The sequence below is a fragment of the Mandrillus leucophaeus genome, unplaced genomic scaffold, assembly GCF_000951045.1.
Source record: "Mandrillus leucophaeus isolate KB7577 unplaced genomic scaffold, Mleu.le_1.0 Scaffold830, whole genome shotgun sequence".
NCBI classification, from domain to species: domain Eukaryota; kingdom Metazoa; phylum Chordata; class Mammalia; order Primates; family Cercopithecidae; genus Mandrillus; species Mandrillus leucophaeus.
This window is the reverse complement of record NW_012109031.1, coordinates 587,690-604,604: the sequence shown is the minus strand read 5'-3', so window position 1 is coordinate 604,604 and position 16,915 is coordinate 587,690. Positions and strand designations below refer to the sequence as shown.

Sequence of the window (16,915 nt, the reverse complement as noted above, 5' to 3'; positions counted from 1 at the left end):
AAAAAAAAAAAAAAAAAAACTTACTTATTTATCTTTACTAATTGAATGCACCCCCAATATAATGTTACAGTAGTCATCCTTGCCTTCCACTGGCAGTGCTTGTAGTATATTATAATTAAATGTGGTTGTAACTTAAAAAAAAAAGTCTTTTTAGCTCTTCTGTGAATCAGCTTTGTTCCCTTTAGAGATTTGGTGAGTCTTCTCTGTCTGCGTCCAAATGTTGGTTCAAACCTTGAGCATCACACCCTGCCTGAGGCACCCTTCTCTGGTTTGATGTTGCACTATTGTTCAACAGTCAACGTTTTGGTTGTGCTTGTTTATCTGGCAACAGGTCCTTCGATCAGGACATCTGGTTTACTGTTGCCATTGATTTCACAGGCCTATGAGAGAGACTGTGTCAAGGGCCCCCTAAAAACCCAGATACTCCATGTCTTTTCCCTGATCTAGTGACCCAGCTAGATAAATGAAAAGACACAGGGGTCGTGCGAATGAGCAGCTAAGTACTGGGAACTTCTTCAGCTTTCTGATAAAGAGGAGGGTGGCCCCAGAAAGCTCAGACTGGATCCAACCCTGCAGCATCTCCCCGAGATGCTGGCAAATCCTTGGGCCGATCCCACAGCAGCTGCAGCAGTGTGCTGGTGAGAGCAGATTGTGTGCATTTCTTTCCAGCTTTATATTAAGCGACAACTTGTTTGTGCCATGGTGGCACACAATGGCAAGCACTAGGCAAGTATTTACACAATGGCAAGCACTAGGACTCAGGACCCCCACCTCTCTCTGTTGGTGCTCCTTGGAGAGACACCCCGTGGCAGTGCAGTTTTGGGGCTGCAGCCTCATTCTTTAGAGAAGGGGCAGGTGCCACTGCTCTCTGAGGGAAGGGCCTTGAGAGAATGGCAGCTGGCAATTCTTCCCTCCCTGTTTTCTCAAGAACCCCAGTTTCTAACTCTACCCTTTCCTTTGGTGTCTTCTCAGGATGTGGGCTCTCTTGATGAGAAGATGAAGAGTTTGGATGTGAATCAGGACTCAGAGCTCAAGTTCAATGAGTACTGGAGACTGATTGGGGAGCTGGCCAAGGAAATCAGGAAGAAGAAGGACCTGAAGATCAGGAAGAAGTAAAGCCGCCTGGCTGGGATGGGGGTGGGCAGGGCAGGGCTGGTCAGGGCCGAGCAGAACTGCACTCTTCTCAAATAAAGCTTCATCCTTGAAACACAAATATTTCTTACTCACACTCCATCCTGATTTCTTTTCTTGAGACCAGAGGGTGGGAAAGCTCTCTCTTGACCTGAGGATGGATCTGAAAATTATGAGCCCCTTGAGGACAGGGAATGTTATTCATCTTTGAACATTCCGCATCATCTAGCACCAGGTCTTGTACAGAGCAGATGCCCAGTAAATGGTTAAATGAATATATGAAAAGTAGAGGCAGAGGACTGGGCACAGTGGCTCACGCCTGTAATCCTAGCACTTTGGGAGGCTGAGGCGGGTGGATCACTTGAGGTCAGGAGTTCAAGACCAGCCTGGCCAACATGGCGAAACCTCATCTCTACTAAAAATACAAAAATTAGCTAGGCTGGCGCCTGTGATCCCAGCGCCTCAGGACGCTGAGGCAGGAAAATCACTTGAACCCAAGAGGAGGGTCTGTAGTGAGCCGAGATCGCACCATTGCACTCCAGCCTGGGAGACAGGAGCGAAACTCCATCTCAAAAATGAAAACAAAACAAAACAAAAAAAATGAAAAATGAAAAAGAAAAAAGAAAAGTAGAGGCAGAGATGTGGGGCAGGAGAGGTGACTCAGGGGCTCAGCTGCATGGTCCTGCTGTGTTTCCTTTTTCTTGGAGCTTGTCCGTTGGATGACAGTGATAGTGGTGAACATGTATGGAGGGCTTACTAAGTACCAGGTGCAGTGCTAAACATTCTGCCTGTATTGTCTTAGTTAATTTTCACAGTCCTTTGAGGAAGGCGCTATTTTTAACTCCTGTATTAAAGATCAGGACTCGGATCTTAGGTAAAGTCATAAAGACAAGAATAGGTGGATTTCAGAGCTCTGATTAACCAGGATCCTCTCTGGCTGGGTGCTCAGAAACACTAGGCCCTCCTCCCCTTACCCTCTGGAGCAGTGGGGAAGCCAGAAGGAGGGGCCCGATGTTCTGCTCAAGGACTGTGGGGTGAGGGTGTGGTGGTGCCACCGGAGGCAGAACTTGCCTTGCCTTCTTGGCTTGAGGGGCATATGGTGTACACAACCACCACCAGAGGGTGCAGGGGCAGGCAGCTCGGTGGCCGGCCTCCCAGGACTGTCTCTGCCTCACTGGCAGGCATCCATGTGGGGCAGCTATGAGTCCAGAGGAACCTTTAGGCTGAGGAAGCTCCCCGTGACACACCATGAGAGGATCCCAGATAGACCTCAGAGGGACCCTCAGACTGGGAATCCAAAGGGCCATTGGTGGAGACATTCTAGAGGGGTTCCTGTACTGAAGGGCTCCCTCACTGTGAGAAGCCCTGTGAGGAACCCCCAGCCTGAGCCTCTTCCTGAGGAACCCAGGCTAAGTCACTCTCAGAGGGACCCACAGGCTGAGAGACCCTCAGAGGGACCTGCAGGTTGAAGCCCTTCAGAGGAACTCTCAGAATGAGACACTGTTGGAAGGTCCTCTCCACTGAGACACAGAAGGCCCTGGGTTGAGAAGGTGACATGGGGAGGAACGTAGTGGGGTGTGCTCTGATCTCAGCATTTAGGAAAAGATCCTGGGAACTTTGGCTCTGGGCCGCACCCCATCCTTGCCCTGACTCATGCCTACTGCTCTGCCCTTCTTCCTACCCCCTCCCTGTAACTTCAGGTTGTGGGTGTCTGGGCCTGGGCAGGTGAGGAGGGCCACTGGGGTTGGGCTCTCTGGGATGTCATTCTGGGTTCTGGATCGGGGGTGTTGCTCTGCAGCTGGGTTAGGGAAAGCATGGGGCTCTGAGGGAGGGAGAGAGAAACACGTGGCCCGACCAGTTTGGAGTGGGTGTTAGCTGCCAAGCAGCGCAAGTGGCCTTGCATTTGTGCACTCTGGGCCGCTGAGGGGAGCTGAAGGGAGGTCAGGTGAACACTCACTCAATCTGCCTCCCTCCACCAGGCTGCCCTTCTCTGGCTTCTTCCTCCTGATCCAAGTTCTCTACATTCATCTCTCTGCCTCCAGGACTGGTAAAGGCTGGGCTCCGGGATTCAGGCAGGCTTGTGTGTCAGTATCCAAACTGGGCCTGGCTGGGAGAAGCGTGTGTGTGTGTGTGTGTGTGTGTGTGTGTGTGAGAGAGAGAGAGAGACAGAGAGAGAGACAGACAGACAGACACACACATGGAGGGTACAGAGGCTCCTGCTTCTCCTTTCCTGGTCACAGATTCAGACCCCCTCTCCCTCCCTGCCCTACAATTCCCCAGGGCCCTTCCACTTCCTAGGGTGACCCCATGAGGTCTCCAAGTCCTCCCTGTCTCCTCAGCCTTCTCGCCTCTCTTTCTTTGGCTCTGCATGCTGATCTGAGGCCAGGGTTTTCCCAGCCCCAGCGCTCTGTGGCTCTCTCCTCGTGGCAGGGTCAGGGTAGGCTCTGGAACTCTGGCTAGTGGAGGGTGGGGCTCATAAAGCTGGCTCACAGCCCAGACTGCTGCAATAGCAGGGGTGGCTTAGGCCCAGCCCCTGCCTCCACTCCCTTCCCCCAGGTATAAGAGCTGAGCTCAGGTGAGCTGGCTCCTCCTGTCTTGTCTCTGCGGCTGCCAGCAGGTAAGGAAACCCAGGGCTTTTCACCCAAATATACAGCCTGCTGACCAGAGGGCACACTTAGGGTAAGGCCTGGGGGATCAGATCCTGGAGGTTGGTGTGTGTGTTTCAAGCAGAGGTGGGTGGTTGGAGGAGGTGGAAAGAATGAGGCTAAGGTGAGGCCCAAAGGATTCCCCCTAGATGCGTTGGCCTGGGGGATATGACCTCGGCTCCTGAAGCCTAGGCAGGGCCTGGGCCTGTGTGGTGTTGGTTTTGACCCCCTGGTGAGGCACAGAATATCTGAGGTGGAGCCAAAGTGGGCAGTTGAGAAAGAAATGCTAGACTCTCCCCTCACCTCAGGTCTGCCCCCTCCTCTAGGCAGATCATGAGCCATCAGCTCCTCTGGGGCCAGCTATAGGACAACAGAACTCTCACCAAAGGACCAGACGCAGCGGGTACCATGGGACAGTGTCGGTCAGCCAACGCAGAGGTGGGCTCATTCACTCCTGGCCTTTCTGCTCCAACACTCCTCTCCTTCACCCTGAGAGTCTATGTCCCCCCACTGACTTTTGCCCTTCACATTGGCCTTGCCCTGCACCCCAGACCCTGTGAGTGAGATGTGAACCCTCCTCTGAGGCCCACACAGGGTGATGCACATGGAGTCCTCCTGGGAAGAGGATGCCTGGGTGCATGCTGGGACCTGCACTGCCTGCAGCTGGGAGTGTGGGGAGAGAAGCCTTCCCCAACCTGTGGCCGCTGTGGCCTGAAGGCCGAGCTGGGGTAGGGGAGAGGGGCTAGATTCTGGGCTCTGGAGTGGGTGGGAGCTGTGTGCCTTCCAGCAGTCTTCTGCCCTGAGGGCTTTGCCAGACTCCTGGAGAAGCAGGGTGTTGGGGTGCGTGGAGCTTCACTGATGTGGGTGATGTCCCCTGCCCTCAGGATGCTCAGGAATTCAGTGACGTGGAGAGGGCCATTGAGACCCTCATCAAGAACTTCCACCAGTACTCCGTGGAGGGTGGGAAGGAGACGCTGACCCCCTCTGAGCTACGGGACCTGGTCACCCAGCAGCTGCCCCACCTCATGCCGGTATGGAGGGAGCACACCCCACCCCAGCCAGCCAGTACCCTGACTTCCCAAGCAAGTGTTCCAGGACCCCACCCACACTGGCACTTGCAACCCCCAGCTCTTCCCCCTTCCCAGAGCTGGGTAGACTCTGCTCCTGCTGTCTGCCCCTGGGCAGGGTGGGGTGGGAAGATCGGAAGCTGCTGCCTCCCTGAGCCATGGTGTCTTCACTCCCCTTAGAGCAACTGTGGCCTGGAAGAGAAAATTGCCAACCTGGGCAGCTGCAATGACTCTAAACTGGAGTTCGGGAGTTTCTGGGAGCTGATTGGAGAAGCGGCTAAGAGTGTGAAGCCAGAGAGGCCTGTCCGGGGGCGCTGAGAACTCCCGCTGGAATTCTTGGGGGTGTTGGGGAGAGACTGTGGGCCTGGAAATAAAACTGTCCTCTACCACCACCCTGTTCCCTAGCCTGCAGCCCTCCTCATCTCTGCAAAGTTCAGCCTCCTAACGGCCTTCCCAAGGGTCTCTGTGCACTTCTGTCTTGGATGCTCTGTGGAGCTCATGAGTGCAGGAGTCCCCACCAGAGGGAGGCTCAGGGGACTGTTTGGGCCAGGGATGAATATTTGAGGGATAAAAATTGTGTAAGAGCCAAAGAATTGGTAGTGGGGGAGAACAGAGAGGAGCTGGGCTATGGGAAACGATTTGAAGAACGGAGCTGGGAATGTGGCTGGATATCTGGTACTAAAAATGGGTCTTTAAGAACCTACTTCCCAACCTCTTCCCCAACCCAAACCATAGCTGTCTGTCCAGGGCTCTCTTCCTGCCTCCAGCTGTGCCCCAGGTTCCTCCTAGACTCTGTCCCTGGGCTGGGGCCGGAGAGGAGGGAGAGTAGGGTTGGGGGAGAGGCTGAGGAGGGTGTGACACGCGGGGAGAGGACCAGCTGGGTGCTTGGGCATTGACAGAATGATGGTTGTTTTGTATCATTTGATTAATAAAAAAAATGAAAAAAGTGAAGCATGTTGTCTTGACTGGACACCCCCTTCCCCAGGGTCCATGGGTGAGAGGAGCTTGGGGGTGAATGGCAAAGTCATTGGTAGGGTGGGGCATGTGGGGCTGGAATGGTTGGCAGTGGAAGTGAATGGGAACTCACTTTTCCCTATGGGTTTGGGTTGAGGGTGGTACCAGGCCCAAAAGGGCAACATGGTCCTCTCTGAGGGGCAGGTTCCTATTTGCCAACGGGCAGACCCTCTTATAGGAGAGGAGAGTATGTGTGCACACTTGGGGAAAAGGATATTAGTCCAGGTGTTCTGAGCCCCGGCTGACATAACAAGGGAAATGCGGTGGGTGGGGGTGGAGGGTTAGAAACAGGCTGACTGGCCTGAGTTTGGATCTCAGATCTGCCACTTATCATTGGAAATTTGGGCATGCTCTTAGTATCAGTTTCCTCATCTATAAAATGGGGATTACGAATATTACTTCCACAGGATTGCCAGGAGGACAATGCCACATGTCATGTAAAGCACATGTCAGAGAGCCTGGCACATGGCGAGTGCCCAATGAGCCAATGTCATTACTGCTGGAGTGGGCGAGTGGGCCCCTCTTTGGTTTCAGCTGCTGCCCTAGTGTAGGGAGGTCGAGTTGGCCAGTTTCCTCGGCTATCTTAGGGCAACAGTGGGGTGTGGGGAGTTTCCAGAGGAGTCCTCCTCTTAGGGCTGGGTCTCAGAAGAGCTGATGGGCCGGACTGGAGACAGAAGACCAGGGAGCCAGACAGGTCCCTGGCATCTGCCTTCTGATTTGAGCACAGAAGTCGGGAGTTACTTCTGAAACCCCAATGGCAAGGAGGTTTCTGTGGCCAGTTAGGCTGGCCTGGAATGTTAACTGAACTTGTCTGTTGGGAGCCCCCGAAACTGGGATCCCAGTGACCCAGGTGAGAAAGGCAGGTGACAGTCCTTCCCTTCCTTTGTCTGCCCTGTCAGGTTCTGCTCAGCCCCTGCGGGGCTGGGAGGGTGGGGTTGGGGGAGTGCCAGTTTTCACCACTCCCTCTGGGATGGGGGTAGAGGAGTGTGAAAAAAGGTGTGTATCCCTTTAACAAGGGCCCAACCCCAGGGCCAAGTCAAGAGGCAGCTCAGCCACTATCTCCCCACTGAGCCAGCTCAGCGGGCAGGGCTGGGAGGGAGTGGGACAGATTCTGGGAGTGCAGTGGGGAGGAGTCCCGGCTGGGCTGAGTGCAGGGAGCTGCTTGGCAGTGCCAGAGCCCAAGCCCCAGAGCCCTGCTGGAGCGGAGGCAGACCGAGGCAGCAGGTGAGCACCCCAGGCCCGGCCTGGGAGGTCTGTGGCTGCCGGAGGGCCCCACAGTATTGGGAGGCCAGGAGAAGGGGCAGTGAAGGGGGCCTGGGAAGAGGGGCCTGCTAGAGAATGGGCAGGAAGATTTTGGTAATTATTAACTTTCCCCCACAGGCCAGTTTGGGAATGCGGAGTCCTGGGGGGTTGGGGACTGGGTGAGGCCTTCAGAGGGGATGTATGGGGTGGTGAGACCCCTCCCTGCCGCAGCAGCTGACGGAGCTTCTCTCCAGGGGCAGAGCGTTTGGAAGCTTTGCCCACAGCTACTCGATCCTTCCCAATAGGAGAGGACAAATGCGTGTTGGTCTGGGTTGGGGGTGGTCAGAGCTTGGACACAGGCCTTGCTGGGCTCTGGGAGCTGTGTCCTGGGAGAGGCGATGGGGTCCAGAAGGAACCAGGCAAGTCCCAGGGAGCCTGAGATTCCGGGAAGAGGAGGCAGGGGCTGAGGTGGCGTCTCCTCTACCTCATGACCCAAGCAGGCCCCACTGTGTTCCAGGAGCTGTTCCTTGAGGGGGATGATGAGATCTGGGAGGAACCTGAGTGAGGCTGTGGGGAGCCTGCGAGCTCTCTGGAAGAGGGTCTGAACTCAGCAGCTTCCCCACCTCAGGACCCAGGCAGGCCCCGGCTTGAGTTGCTTTTCTTGGCAGAGCCACCTGAACTATGGGAGCCTTCCCCTGCCCAGCCCAGTCGGGATGGAGGTGAGGGCAAGGGTTCTGGGGAGCCAGCTCTGCCTTTCCCCACATTCTAGTAAGTGTTGGTGAGGCTGAGACAGTTGTGTGTGTGTTGGGGGAGGCGGCGGCAAGATCCACATCGAACTCCTCCAACTTCACTTGTCTGGAAAAGTATCAGAGGCTGGCTTCTTGCTCCAAGAGCTGAAGTGAGTGGAAGGGCGATGGGTTACCCAAGCAGAGGGGATCAGGAATGGCAGAGGTCCTTGCTCCGTGTGTGTGTGTGTGTGTGTGTGTGTGTGAGTTAGACGCAGAGAGTCCTGTGAGGATGGTGAGGGGTGAGGCAGAGTGGCTACCTCGCGACCCAAGCAGGCCCCACTGTGCTCCAGGAGCTGTTCCTGGAGAGGGCCTTGTGGAACTAGAGCAAGAACACAGGAAGGAGCAGAGACTGGAACAGCTGAGGCTGGAGAAATTTCATTTGAAACAGCCTTACTGATAGAGGTGACATTGTCAGCCCAGTTCGGATGGCACCTTCCCTATATATTGAAGGCAGAGAGGACAAATGAGTAAATGAAAAAGGGAATGAATTAATGAATGTGCAAGAGAGTGAATGCATTATTGAATGAGCAAGTGAATGAGTGAGAGTGAGTAAATGAGCCACCGAATGAATGAGTAAGCAAACTCATGGTGCCTAAGTGAGCAAATGAGTTCCAGGTAGATGGAAGGGACACAGAGAATCCATACTTAGGCTTGGCAGTGGGCTAGGCTCTGGAGAGAACAGTGACCAGGAGGGACAGGAGTCTAGGGACACATCCCAACACCTGGATAAACCTTAAGACTCTAGAGGTGTGTGTGGGGTGAGAAGAGAAGGTGGACTTAGGAGGGTGTGGCGGATGTTCGGAGCTCCAGATGGAAGGAGCCTGGGGATGTTGGGGGTGGTTAGGAGGCATCAGGAGGGCGTGGGGCCCAGAACCTGGGGGTGGGAGGGTAGGGCTGGAGTGGCTGGGATCCATGGGCATGGTGTCAGGGCAATTTGGGCTTTCGGAGAAGTCAGCAAGTTGGGCTGAGGTGGGCGGGGTGGGGGTGGGAGACTGCCGGTTGCTCAATGATGAATCAGCCAAGGGGAAGACAATGAGAACATTGGGGTAGGGCTGGAGGCCTGAGGTGAGAGGGCCCATTGGAGGACTCATGGTCCTCCCATTCCCACATTTCTGGAAGGCTCCAGGGTGCACTGTCCACTCAGGCCAGGATCTACCTGTGGCAGGGCCAATGCAGGAACGACCTCCTGCTTGACCTTTCTAGGAAGGGGCTGATGGGATAGAACATATGCCCCACCCCTGAACCAGGAGACCCAGGGCCTGGCTAGTGGGGGAATGGGGCAGGTGGGAGGAGTAGGTGGTTTGTGGGATGGTGGGGTGGCAGATCCTATCTCCTGGCCTCCAGGGTAGGGAGGCAGAGGAGGGTAATGATCCCTGCCTGCCTACTACCCTATCCTTCCTTCAGAAAAAGCTCCAGAAAAGCACTTGTCGGATGGTTATCTCCAGCACTGTCCATTTTACCGAAGGTGGGGAGTGGGTGGATTCCTGGGAGGATGGGCTGGGAGCTGAAGCCCTGAGGCGCTGGAGTTCCCGCTGTGGGTCTCCCAGTACTCCTGGGAGCAGGTGGCAGAGTCATCTCTGGGGCTCATCTGTGTCTTGTCCACTTGGCTGCTGCCAGAGGCCAAGCAGGGGTTGAGTCATGATATTGAGGAGGGCCCGGAGGAGACAGCTCAGAGAAATGACTCCAAGAAGGCAGGTGGTGGGAGAGGTAGGCTGCCCTGTGGGGAGAGTGGCAGAGGGAGGTGTACCACCCATTTCCTTCCCTCTTCCTCTCCCTGACCGTTTCCCACAAGATCCCTCATTTAGGGAACGAGGATTGGGGTGGCTAAGTGTGAAGAGGTTCTCTGAATTATCTTCCCACTCCCAAGGCTTGGTTGGGAGTGAACTTGGCACAGTCTTTCCAGAAATGGGCACGGTTTTCAGAATCACCTGAAACACTGGTTATGAACCTGAGCCACCTCCAACCCAAGGGCAGCATAGCGGACAGACCACAGGTTGAACAATGGTCTTCCTCTTCATCTGTAAATGTTAAAGCATTTGTATGAAAGTCTTATAGTGGAATAGACATGGAACCATGCAGTTATACACTTAAATAAAAGAATATGGAAAAGTGTGCGGCTTCCTGCCATCCCGGTACTGTGCTCCATCCTCCCAGCTGGGACTAGAGGGTTCGGGCAGGTGGAGGAGGGGAGACAAGGGCAGGATTTCCCTTCAGAGAAGCCGCAGCCTGACTCTTCCTCTCAACTCTCCTTCCTTCTTGCTTCCTGGCCTGTTCCCTCCTGGTCCCACCCTTCCTTCAGAAGAAGCTTCATGAAAGAAAAAGCTTAAAAGGTGGTCAGGGACCTGCGATACCTGTTATCAGGACAGGAAGGAGGTGGAATATTTATAGAACGTCTACCTTGAGCAAGGCACTGGACCAGGCAATGTGGCCTGGAGAGATGCAGAGATTAAAAGCAGGGAGTGGTGTGTATACCCAGGATTAAAAAAACTGTCCTAAAGTCTGAGTCCCGCCGTTTGGTTCAGAAAATACATTGGCTGTGCGTAAGAAAAACAATGCTTGTCTCAAGGAACAAGACAGGACCCAGGAAGACACTGTGGCCTCACCAGTTAGTGGGCCCCAGCTAGTGCTAGCTGAGTGGTGATGACAGACACGTCTGTGGGAGTCAGGGAGGATGGCGCCCAGGGCAGGGGTCAAGGCGGGCTTACTTCGGAGGCGTGGTTTGGGCAGGGCCCGAGTGATTGGCAGTCTTCAGTTGGCTGGAGAGGGCAGGGCAGCCGGCATGGGAGTAGGAATGGCCACCAGGGGCCAACGGAAAGCAGGTGGCAGGACAGGAGGCTGTGGTGGGGCCTGACCGAGCAGCCTTTCCTTCCAAATCTGACCGTGGCTTGCTCAGGCCCTTATGGTGGCTGTGTCCCTGTTTTGTCCATCTCCTTTCACCAGGACCCGCCGGGTGAGGGTGGCTGGAGCACATTCCTGGGCTTGGGAGTGGGAAGGGAGTCTGATTTGCCCGGGGTTGATGTGGGGGAGCTCTGGGCACGGGCCGTGACTCACAGAGTAGATCCAGATCCGCCTGCTCCCCTCATATCCTGTTATTCAGAAGGCTGTATCCGCTTGGAAAGTGTCTTTTGTCCAGGGGTAAGCGGGTGACGCATGTGCCCTCTGGCAGTCTGCTGCTGTGTTCAGGGTCCGACTCCAGCTGGGCTGTAACTGGGCTTGGCCCTGCCTTAGGTAATGAAGTGTGGGTGGGGATGTTCTTGAATCCTGCTGTGTATTTAGGGATGGGCATAAGGGAGGAGAGGCTAGCAGGGTGTGGAGCGGTGTGTTGGGAGAGCTGCACAAAATCTGATCCAACAGATCTGGACCTTGTCCTTTCCCAAAAGGGGCAGCCGGGGCCTGAGACCCTGGACTCACAGCCCTGGAGCCCGGCAAGGGATTGGGGAAGGCCTACTCCTTCCTTTCTGCTTTATTTCCTGGGAGTGGGAGGCAGTAGCCTCTGCCCCTAACCTCCATGGCTCATCTCAGCTGTCCCAGCCATGCTCGGACCCAGGGAGGTAGGCCAGCTGCGGAGCAGGGTGGGAGAGCAGGTGGACTCTTCTCCTCTTCCCGTGAGAGCCTCTTGCCCCTTAGGTCTCTGACACTAGGGATCTTGCTGCCTAGGGCTGGAACCTGGTGCCTGGGGCTGGGGCAGGGCCTGGAGAACCTGTTGAGGTGGTTCAGCTGGGGAGCACCTGGATTAGAGGAGCCGCATAGTTCTCATTCCAGGGCTTACTCTCCCCCACCCACTCTGTTCCCCTTTTCCTGCCATCTTCTTCTCCAGGGACCAGAAGCAAGGGAGGAGGAGGGACCCAGGGCCTAGGGTGGGCGTGGAGGAGGAGGTATGGCCTGTGGGGGTCTCTTCTCAATTCCCCTCCTCCTGGTGTCCAGGCCCCACCAGCAGGCGAAGCAGGGAGATGTCAGACTGCTACACGGAGCTGGAGAAGGCGGTCATTGTCCTGGTGGAAAACTTCTACAAATATGTGTCTAAGTACAGCCTGGTCAAGAACAAGATCAGCAAGAGCAGCTTCCGCGAGATGCTCCAGAAAGAGCTGAACCACATGCTGTCGGTAAGGCCTCTCACCCAAGGCCTCGCCTCCCTCTCCCCTTCCCTCCCCTGCAAGCCTCTGGCCTCTCAGGGTGTCTTTCCCTGTTGAGGCCTCTATCCTTCCAGTGCCCCCTAACTCCAGGGTCTCCTCCACCCCCAGGCTTCTGTCTTCTTAGGATGCTCAGGCCTAGCCAGTGGGGCTGTGTTTGCATTTCCCAAGGGAAGCAGCTGCCCAGGCCAGATCCTAGGTCTCTGCCTAGGGTCCTGTCTGGAGTCTCTCTCTGGGGTTTCCACCCTCAGCATTGCTGACCCCTGCTTCCTCCCCAGGACACAGGGAACCGGAAGGCTGCGGATAAGCTCATCCAGAACCTGGATGCCAATCACGATGGGCGCATCAGCTTCGATGAGTACTGGACCTTGATAGGCGGCATCACCGGCCCCATTGCCAAACTCATCCGCGAGCAGGAGCAGCAGAGCAGCAGCTAGAGACCCCTTTGGCCACACCTTCCAGGCACTGGCCTGACACCCCGCCCTGGTGCTCTCCCCAGGCTCCCTCCTCAGCCTCCTGCCCACCCAGGGCCCTTTACTCTCTTCTCTCTCCAGACCTTCCTCTGACCCTTGCTGAACTGGGGTCCTTTTGTGAGTGTCTCAGTCTAGGGGTACCTCCCTCCCTGGGGTGTCTCAGCCCCTGGAGTCAGTGGGCTCTTGGGGCCCCTCTGTGAGATTTTAGTGCTGTCTGGGGACCCTAAGAGTTTTCTCACCTGTTCAGTCTCATCTAACTTTCCAATGTCTGATGTTCCTGCCCAATTCCTGCCAGATTCTGGGTCCGTCCTGACCTCCAGAGGTCAGCCTGGTGCTTGAGGTCTCCCTGCTTTTGGTGGCAGTGGCGGCAGCAGCAGCAGAGACCTCTCCACTTTCCTTCCTTAGCCCCTCTGTTGGGTAAAGAGGCACTTTCAGGGACTTCCCTCCAGTTGCCTCTTCATCTGGGAATGAGCTAAGCAAGGCTGAGCCTCCTCCCATTGCTTGAAATAATGGTGATATAAAGGCCGGATTTGGAGTTTGTATCCCCTGGTCCCTTTGGGATGCTCATTAAAACCTTCCCACCCCTTGGAAACGTTTTATGCTTTGGTGGTCTTAGGCCTTGGGCCCTGTGACGAGAGAGAATCTCACAGAAGAACCTCAAAGGCAGAGCAAGAAAGGAGCCAGAACTCCTGAATTCCAATAGGCAGTCAGCTGTGGACCAGCAGCTCCCTCCATCCTCCTCCATGAAGGGCCAAAGGCCTTAGGTCACCAATCTCTGGGCCCTTTTAGCCCAGACTCAGACTCAAATTCAACTTCCAGGCACACAATAAGTCCCATTTAGTCCTCACTGCAATTCCACGAGAGAAGGGCCATGACCCTTAGTCTTTTTTTTTGTTTTATTTGGAGAGTTTAATAGGCCAGAAGGGGCAAGAAGGAAGGGAGAAGGAAGAAGCTCCCCTGTACAGAGACAGAGGGAGGGGGGCCCCAAAGCTGAGAGAAGGAACCCCAGCTGCCACAGATACCATCTAGGTATATACACAGAGGCTGGAGGAGGAGGTGTCTGATTTGCATAGGGCTCAGGGGATTGGTTTGACTATGTATGGCATTCACGTAGCCCTTGGAAAAAGTTGGCCCTCCCACTCTAGCTTTTTTTTTTTTTTTTTTTTTTTTTTTGAGACAGAGTTTCACTCTTGTTGCCTAGGCTGGAGTGCAGTGGCGTGCAATCTCGGCTCACCACATGCTCCGCCTCCCGGGTTCAAGCGATTCTCCTGCTTCAGCCTCCTGAGTAGCTGGGAATAGAGTCATGTGCCGTGACACTCAGCTAATTTTTTTTGTATTTTTAGTAGAGATGGGGTTTCCATGTTGGTCAGGCTGGTCTCGAACTCCTGACCTCAGGTGATTCGCCCGCCTCATCCTCCCAAAGTGTTGGGATTACAGGCGTGAGCCACTGCACCCGGCCCCACCCTAGCCTTTTAATATGCAAGTGCAGGGTACCATGATGTTCTACACACCTGGGGATACGTGAGGGCGGCCACATTGCCAGGAACATGTGGGGAAAGGGCCAGAAGGCCGTGGGAATCACCATGTTTGGGTGGACCCAGTTTCTACGGGCTTGCATTTGCATATCAAAGGTTGCCAACCTGGCTCTAAGGGCTGGGGCTTTACAAGAAACTTTTCTGGAGATGCTTTAACAGAATGAAAACATGGAGAACCCCCATCTCTACTAAAAATACAAAATTAGCCGGGCATGGTGGCACATGTCTGTAATCCCAGCTACTTGGGAGGCTGAGGCAGGAGAATCGCTTAAACCCAGGAGGTGGAGGTTTCGGTGAGCGATCACGCCATTACACTCCACCCTGGGCAACAAGAGCGAAACTCCGTCTCAAAAAAAAAAAAAAAAAAGAAAACTTCCCAAGGACCCAAGGATCCCTTTTCCTCTCTATCTGCCTAAAATAATTTCTTAATAACTCCTACAACATTCACCCCTGTGGAGATGCTACACTAACTGCTGTTAGGGGGTTTTGGGCGACGACTCCTTCTGGCTACTTCTTGTTGAAAAGGGGCATCGAATGGGGAACAGCAGCTAGGGCTACTCCTGGGGTCAATCTAAGGGTCCTCAGAAGAATGGCGTGTCCATGTGTGGCTCTGTTTACAGCAACATTTGGAGTTTGATTGTTTCTAGATGAGAAGAAACAATTTGAGTTATAGTATTGTGTATACAGGGTCCAAATATCAATACAAGACACACAAGCAAGAGAGGGCTTAATAAAGGGGTTAACTAATTCCATAAAGAATACTGCAATTTATTAAAGAGGGATTGTAGCCACTCGGGGATGAAGCTGGCATTTTCCCTGAGCCTGTCAATAATTTTGATTTGTTTTTTAAGTATTCGTAGATTTTCCTTTACTTTACTAGAAGTGTTAATCCAAAAGCAGCATGTTTCATTTAAAACTGCATCACTAAACCCAATAAAAAGTCCTAGCAGATTCAGTGATAGTAAAACTTTCATGCTTCCTTTTCATTAGTAACTACTATCCCTGCTATAAGGATAATGATTAACCAAAATATGACAGCGATGGAAACTCTCTGTTTAATATTTCAGTTAGAAGGTGCTACCATGTATAATCCGATTGCAAATAAAAGAGTGAGTAGGGCAGTTTCCATAAGTGTGGTGTGGTAGATAATTTCCATCTAAACTTTTACCTGTCAAGATATAGAATTCCCCTTTGGGGGTCTATGAAGTTCTTTGGTTTTATTTTCCTAAACAAAGAAACCTCTGGGTTATGGGCACCCTACTCACTTTTATTACCTGGCGGAATTTGCAGAATAATTGCCCAGAACTAGTATATTGATGCAGATTTTCTGTTACCCATCCCTTATTTTTTCTTCCAAGTTGCAGGAGATCACTGCTTGATTCACAGGAATAAGTAGGGTTAGTCTAAAATGTAGGCGAAAAGCTTGAAAACAATTAATGAGACTAGGACTTAATGATAAATGTATGATAAGCTTTGGAGCACCGTTTTTCTCTCTAGTCCTCATTTTTGGAAAAAACAAATCACGAATAAACTGTGGTCTTACGCTTGGCCTGATTATTTGCATAAAGTGCAGCAAGAATGGTTATTTCCGCACAGGCCTTTTGGATTGGCTTTGATGAAACTCTGTTTCACAAGGAATTTCAGATAAGACTATTAAAGCCTAGCCCAGTCATGGGTTTGTATCCTCAAATACCTGTTAGTTGAGTGATCCTCTCCTCTTGAGATCCCAAGATAAACTCGGAGCTCCCAGACCTGTTAGAAAGTTGACATTCTTTACTGACCACAGGTTAGGAACCCTGTGCAGAGATTGTGTAGACAAGGCATGACGCCAGTTCTCCCCAAGGGGCTTTTATTGACTCTGCATGTCAAGCTTGATTCAGATAGTTTCCAAAATCTAGAGGAACCAGGCAGAGAAATAAACATGCTCCAAATTTTGTTCATAGGAGTACACCTTACTCAACGTTTAAAGGCCATAAATAGTTTAAAATAAGTTTCCTTGACTCAATCAGATGAATGAATTTCCTTTCCTGGCCAACGCACTAAAATGATATGTCTCTGATGAGTGGAGGAACACCAAGGTTCTTGGTCCTCATGCTGGTTTAGATAAAACGACACGGACACATGTGGAGTGGTTTTAAGGAGCAGAGAGTTTAACAGGCAAGAGGGACAAGAAGGAAGGGAGAAGGAAGAAGCTCCCGTATATAGAGACAGAGGGAGGGGGGCTCCAAAGCCAAGAGAGGGAACTCCCATGACCCTTAGTCTTGAACCATGAGTGGCACTGAGGCTCTGAATTCTCATTAGTAGACTATCCTGATACAGAGAGAAGTTGTGGGATGGAGAAGTAGAGGTGCAAGGAAGAAGGAATGTGGGAGGCCAGGGGGAATGGAAGCTATGACTTGCAGCTGCTGGAGGGGACATTGCCAGTTCCTTGGTTTCTCCCCTGCTCTTGCACTGAGGGAGATCCCAGTAGGAAACTCACCGTGCAGAACTGGGAATCAGTGGTTTTTAGGTGGGAACAGCTTAAGGCTTTCCAAAAGATGCACAGGCACAATAGTTTTATTGGCATCCGCTTACAGATCCTCAGCCTTCTAAAACTGATCTGCCCTGGAACAGGGCAGCGCTCAAGGTTTGGCACTGTTCCTCCTTTCCCACCCCCAGTAGCTGGGATTACAGGCTGGCGCCACCACACCCAGCTAATTTTTGTATTTTTAGTAGAGAAGGGGTTTCACTATGTTGGCCAGGCTGGTCTTGAACTGCTGGTCTTAAGAGATCCACCTGCCTCAGCCTCCCAGAGTGCTGGAATTACAGGCGTGAGCTACCATGCCCAGCCTACTATGCTATCTTGACTGAATAATAAAGAATGAGTTAACATATTTTGTTGGGGGGGGTT

At 53.1% G+C, this 16,915-nt stretch overlaps 3 protein-coding genes across 11 annotated transcripts in view; all 3 read left to right on the top strand.

The window, feature by feature from the left end:
• The window catches only part of S100A13 (S100 calcium binding protein A13), a 14,036-nt gene extending 12,823 nt beyond the window's left edge, over positions 1 to 1,213 (top strand). For all 4 annotated transcript variants that reach the window (XM_011968200.1, XM_011968198.1, XM_011968199.1 and 1 more), the window contains one exon: positions 973 to 1,213. In XM_011968200.1, the coding sequence (XP_011823590.1) occupies positions 973 to 1,116 (144 nt within the window). In that variant the 3' untranslated portion in view covers positions 1,117 to 1,213. The remainder of the gene's footprint in view (positions 1 to 972) is intronic.
• A 1,828-nt stretch (positions 1,214 to 3,041) lies between these two features.
• On the top strand, positions 3,042 to 5,794 carry S100A14 (S100 calcium binding protein A14). Of its 3 annotated transcripts, XM_011968202.1 has the most exons (5): positions 3,042 to 3,178; positions 3,688 to 3,748; positions 4,107 to 4,214; positions 4,661 to 4,807; positions 5,024 to 5,794. In XM_011968202.1, the coding sequence occupies exons 3-5, from the start codon at positions 4,185 to 4,187 to the stop codon at positions 5,159 to 5,161; spliced, it is 315 nt and encodes a 104-aa protein (XP_011823592.1). In that variant the 5' UTR covers positions 3,042 to 3,178; positions 3,688 to 3,748; positions 4,107 to 4,184; the 3' UTR covers positions 5,162 to 5,794. The 3 variants fall into 3 exon arrangements, with proteins under 3 accessions (XP_011823592.1, XP_011823594.1, XP_011823593.1); XM_011968204.1 differs by lacking the exon at positions 3,688 to 3,748 and having other exon boundaries at positions 3,108 to 3,178; XM_011968203.1 differs by lacking the exons at positions 3,042 to 3,178; positions 3,688 to 3,748 and adding an exon at positions 3,754 to 3,810.
• A 1,070-nt stretch (positions 5,795 to 6,864) lies between these two features.
• On the top strand, positions 6,865 to 13,439 carry S100A16 (S100 calcium binding protein A16). 4 transcript variants are annotated; one of them, XR_001004671.1, is made up of 4 exons: positions 10,671 to 11,115; positions 11,812 to 11,990; positions 12,296 to 12,845; positions 13,415 to 13,439. XR_001004671.1 is itself a non-coding variant. In XM_011968206.1 (3 exons), the coding sequence occupies exons 2-3, from the start codon at positions 11,838 to 11,840 to the stop codon at positions 12,452 to 12,454; spliced, it is 312 nt and encodes a 103-aa protein (XP_011823596.1). In that variant the 5' UTR covers positions 6,865 to 7,081; positions 11,812 to 11,837; the 3' UTR covers positions 12,455 to 13,082. The 4 variants fall into 4 exon arrangements, 3 of the variants coding, with proteins under 3 accessions (XP_011823596.1, XP_011823598.1, XP_011823597.1); XM_011968206.1 differs by lacking the exons at positions 10,671 to 11,115; positions 13,415 to 13,439 and adding an exon at positions 6,865 to 7,081 and having other exon boundaries at positions 12,296 to 13,082; XM_011968208.1 differs by lacking the exon at positions 13,415 to 13,439 and having other exon boundaries at positions 10,666 to 10,837; positions 12,296 to 13,082.
• The last annotated feature ends 3,476 nt before the right edge of the window (positions 13,440 to 16,915 follow it).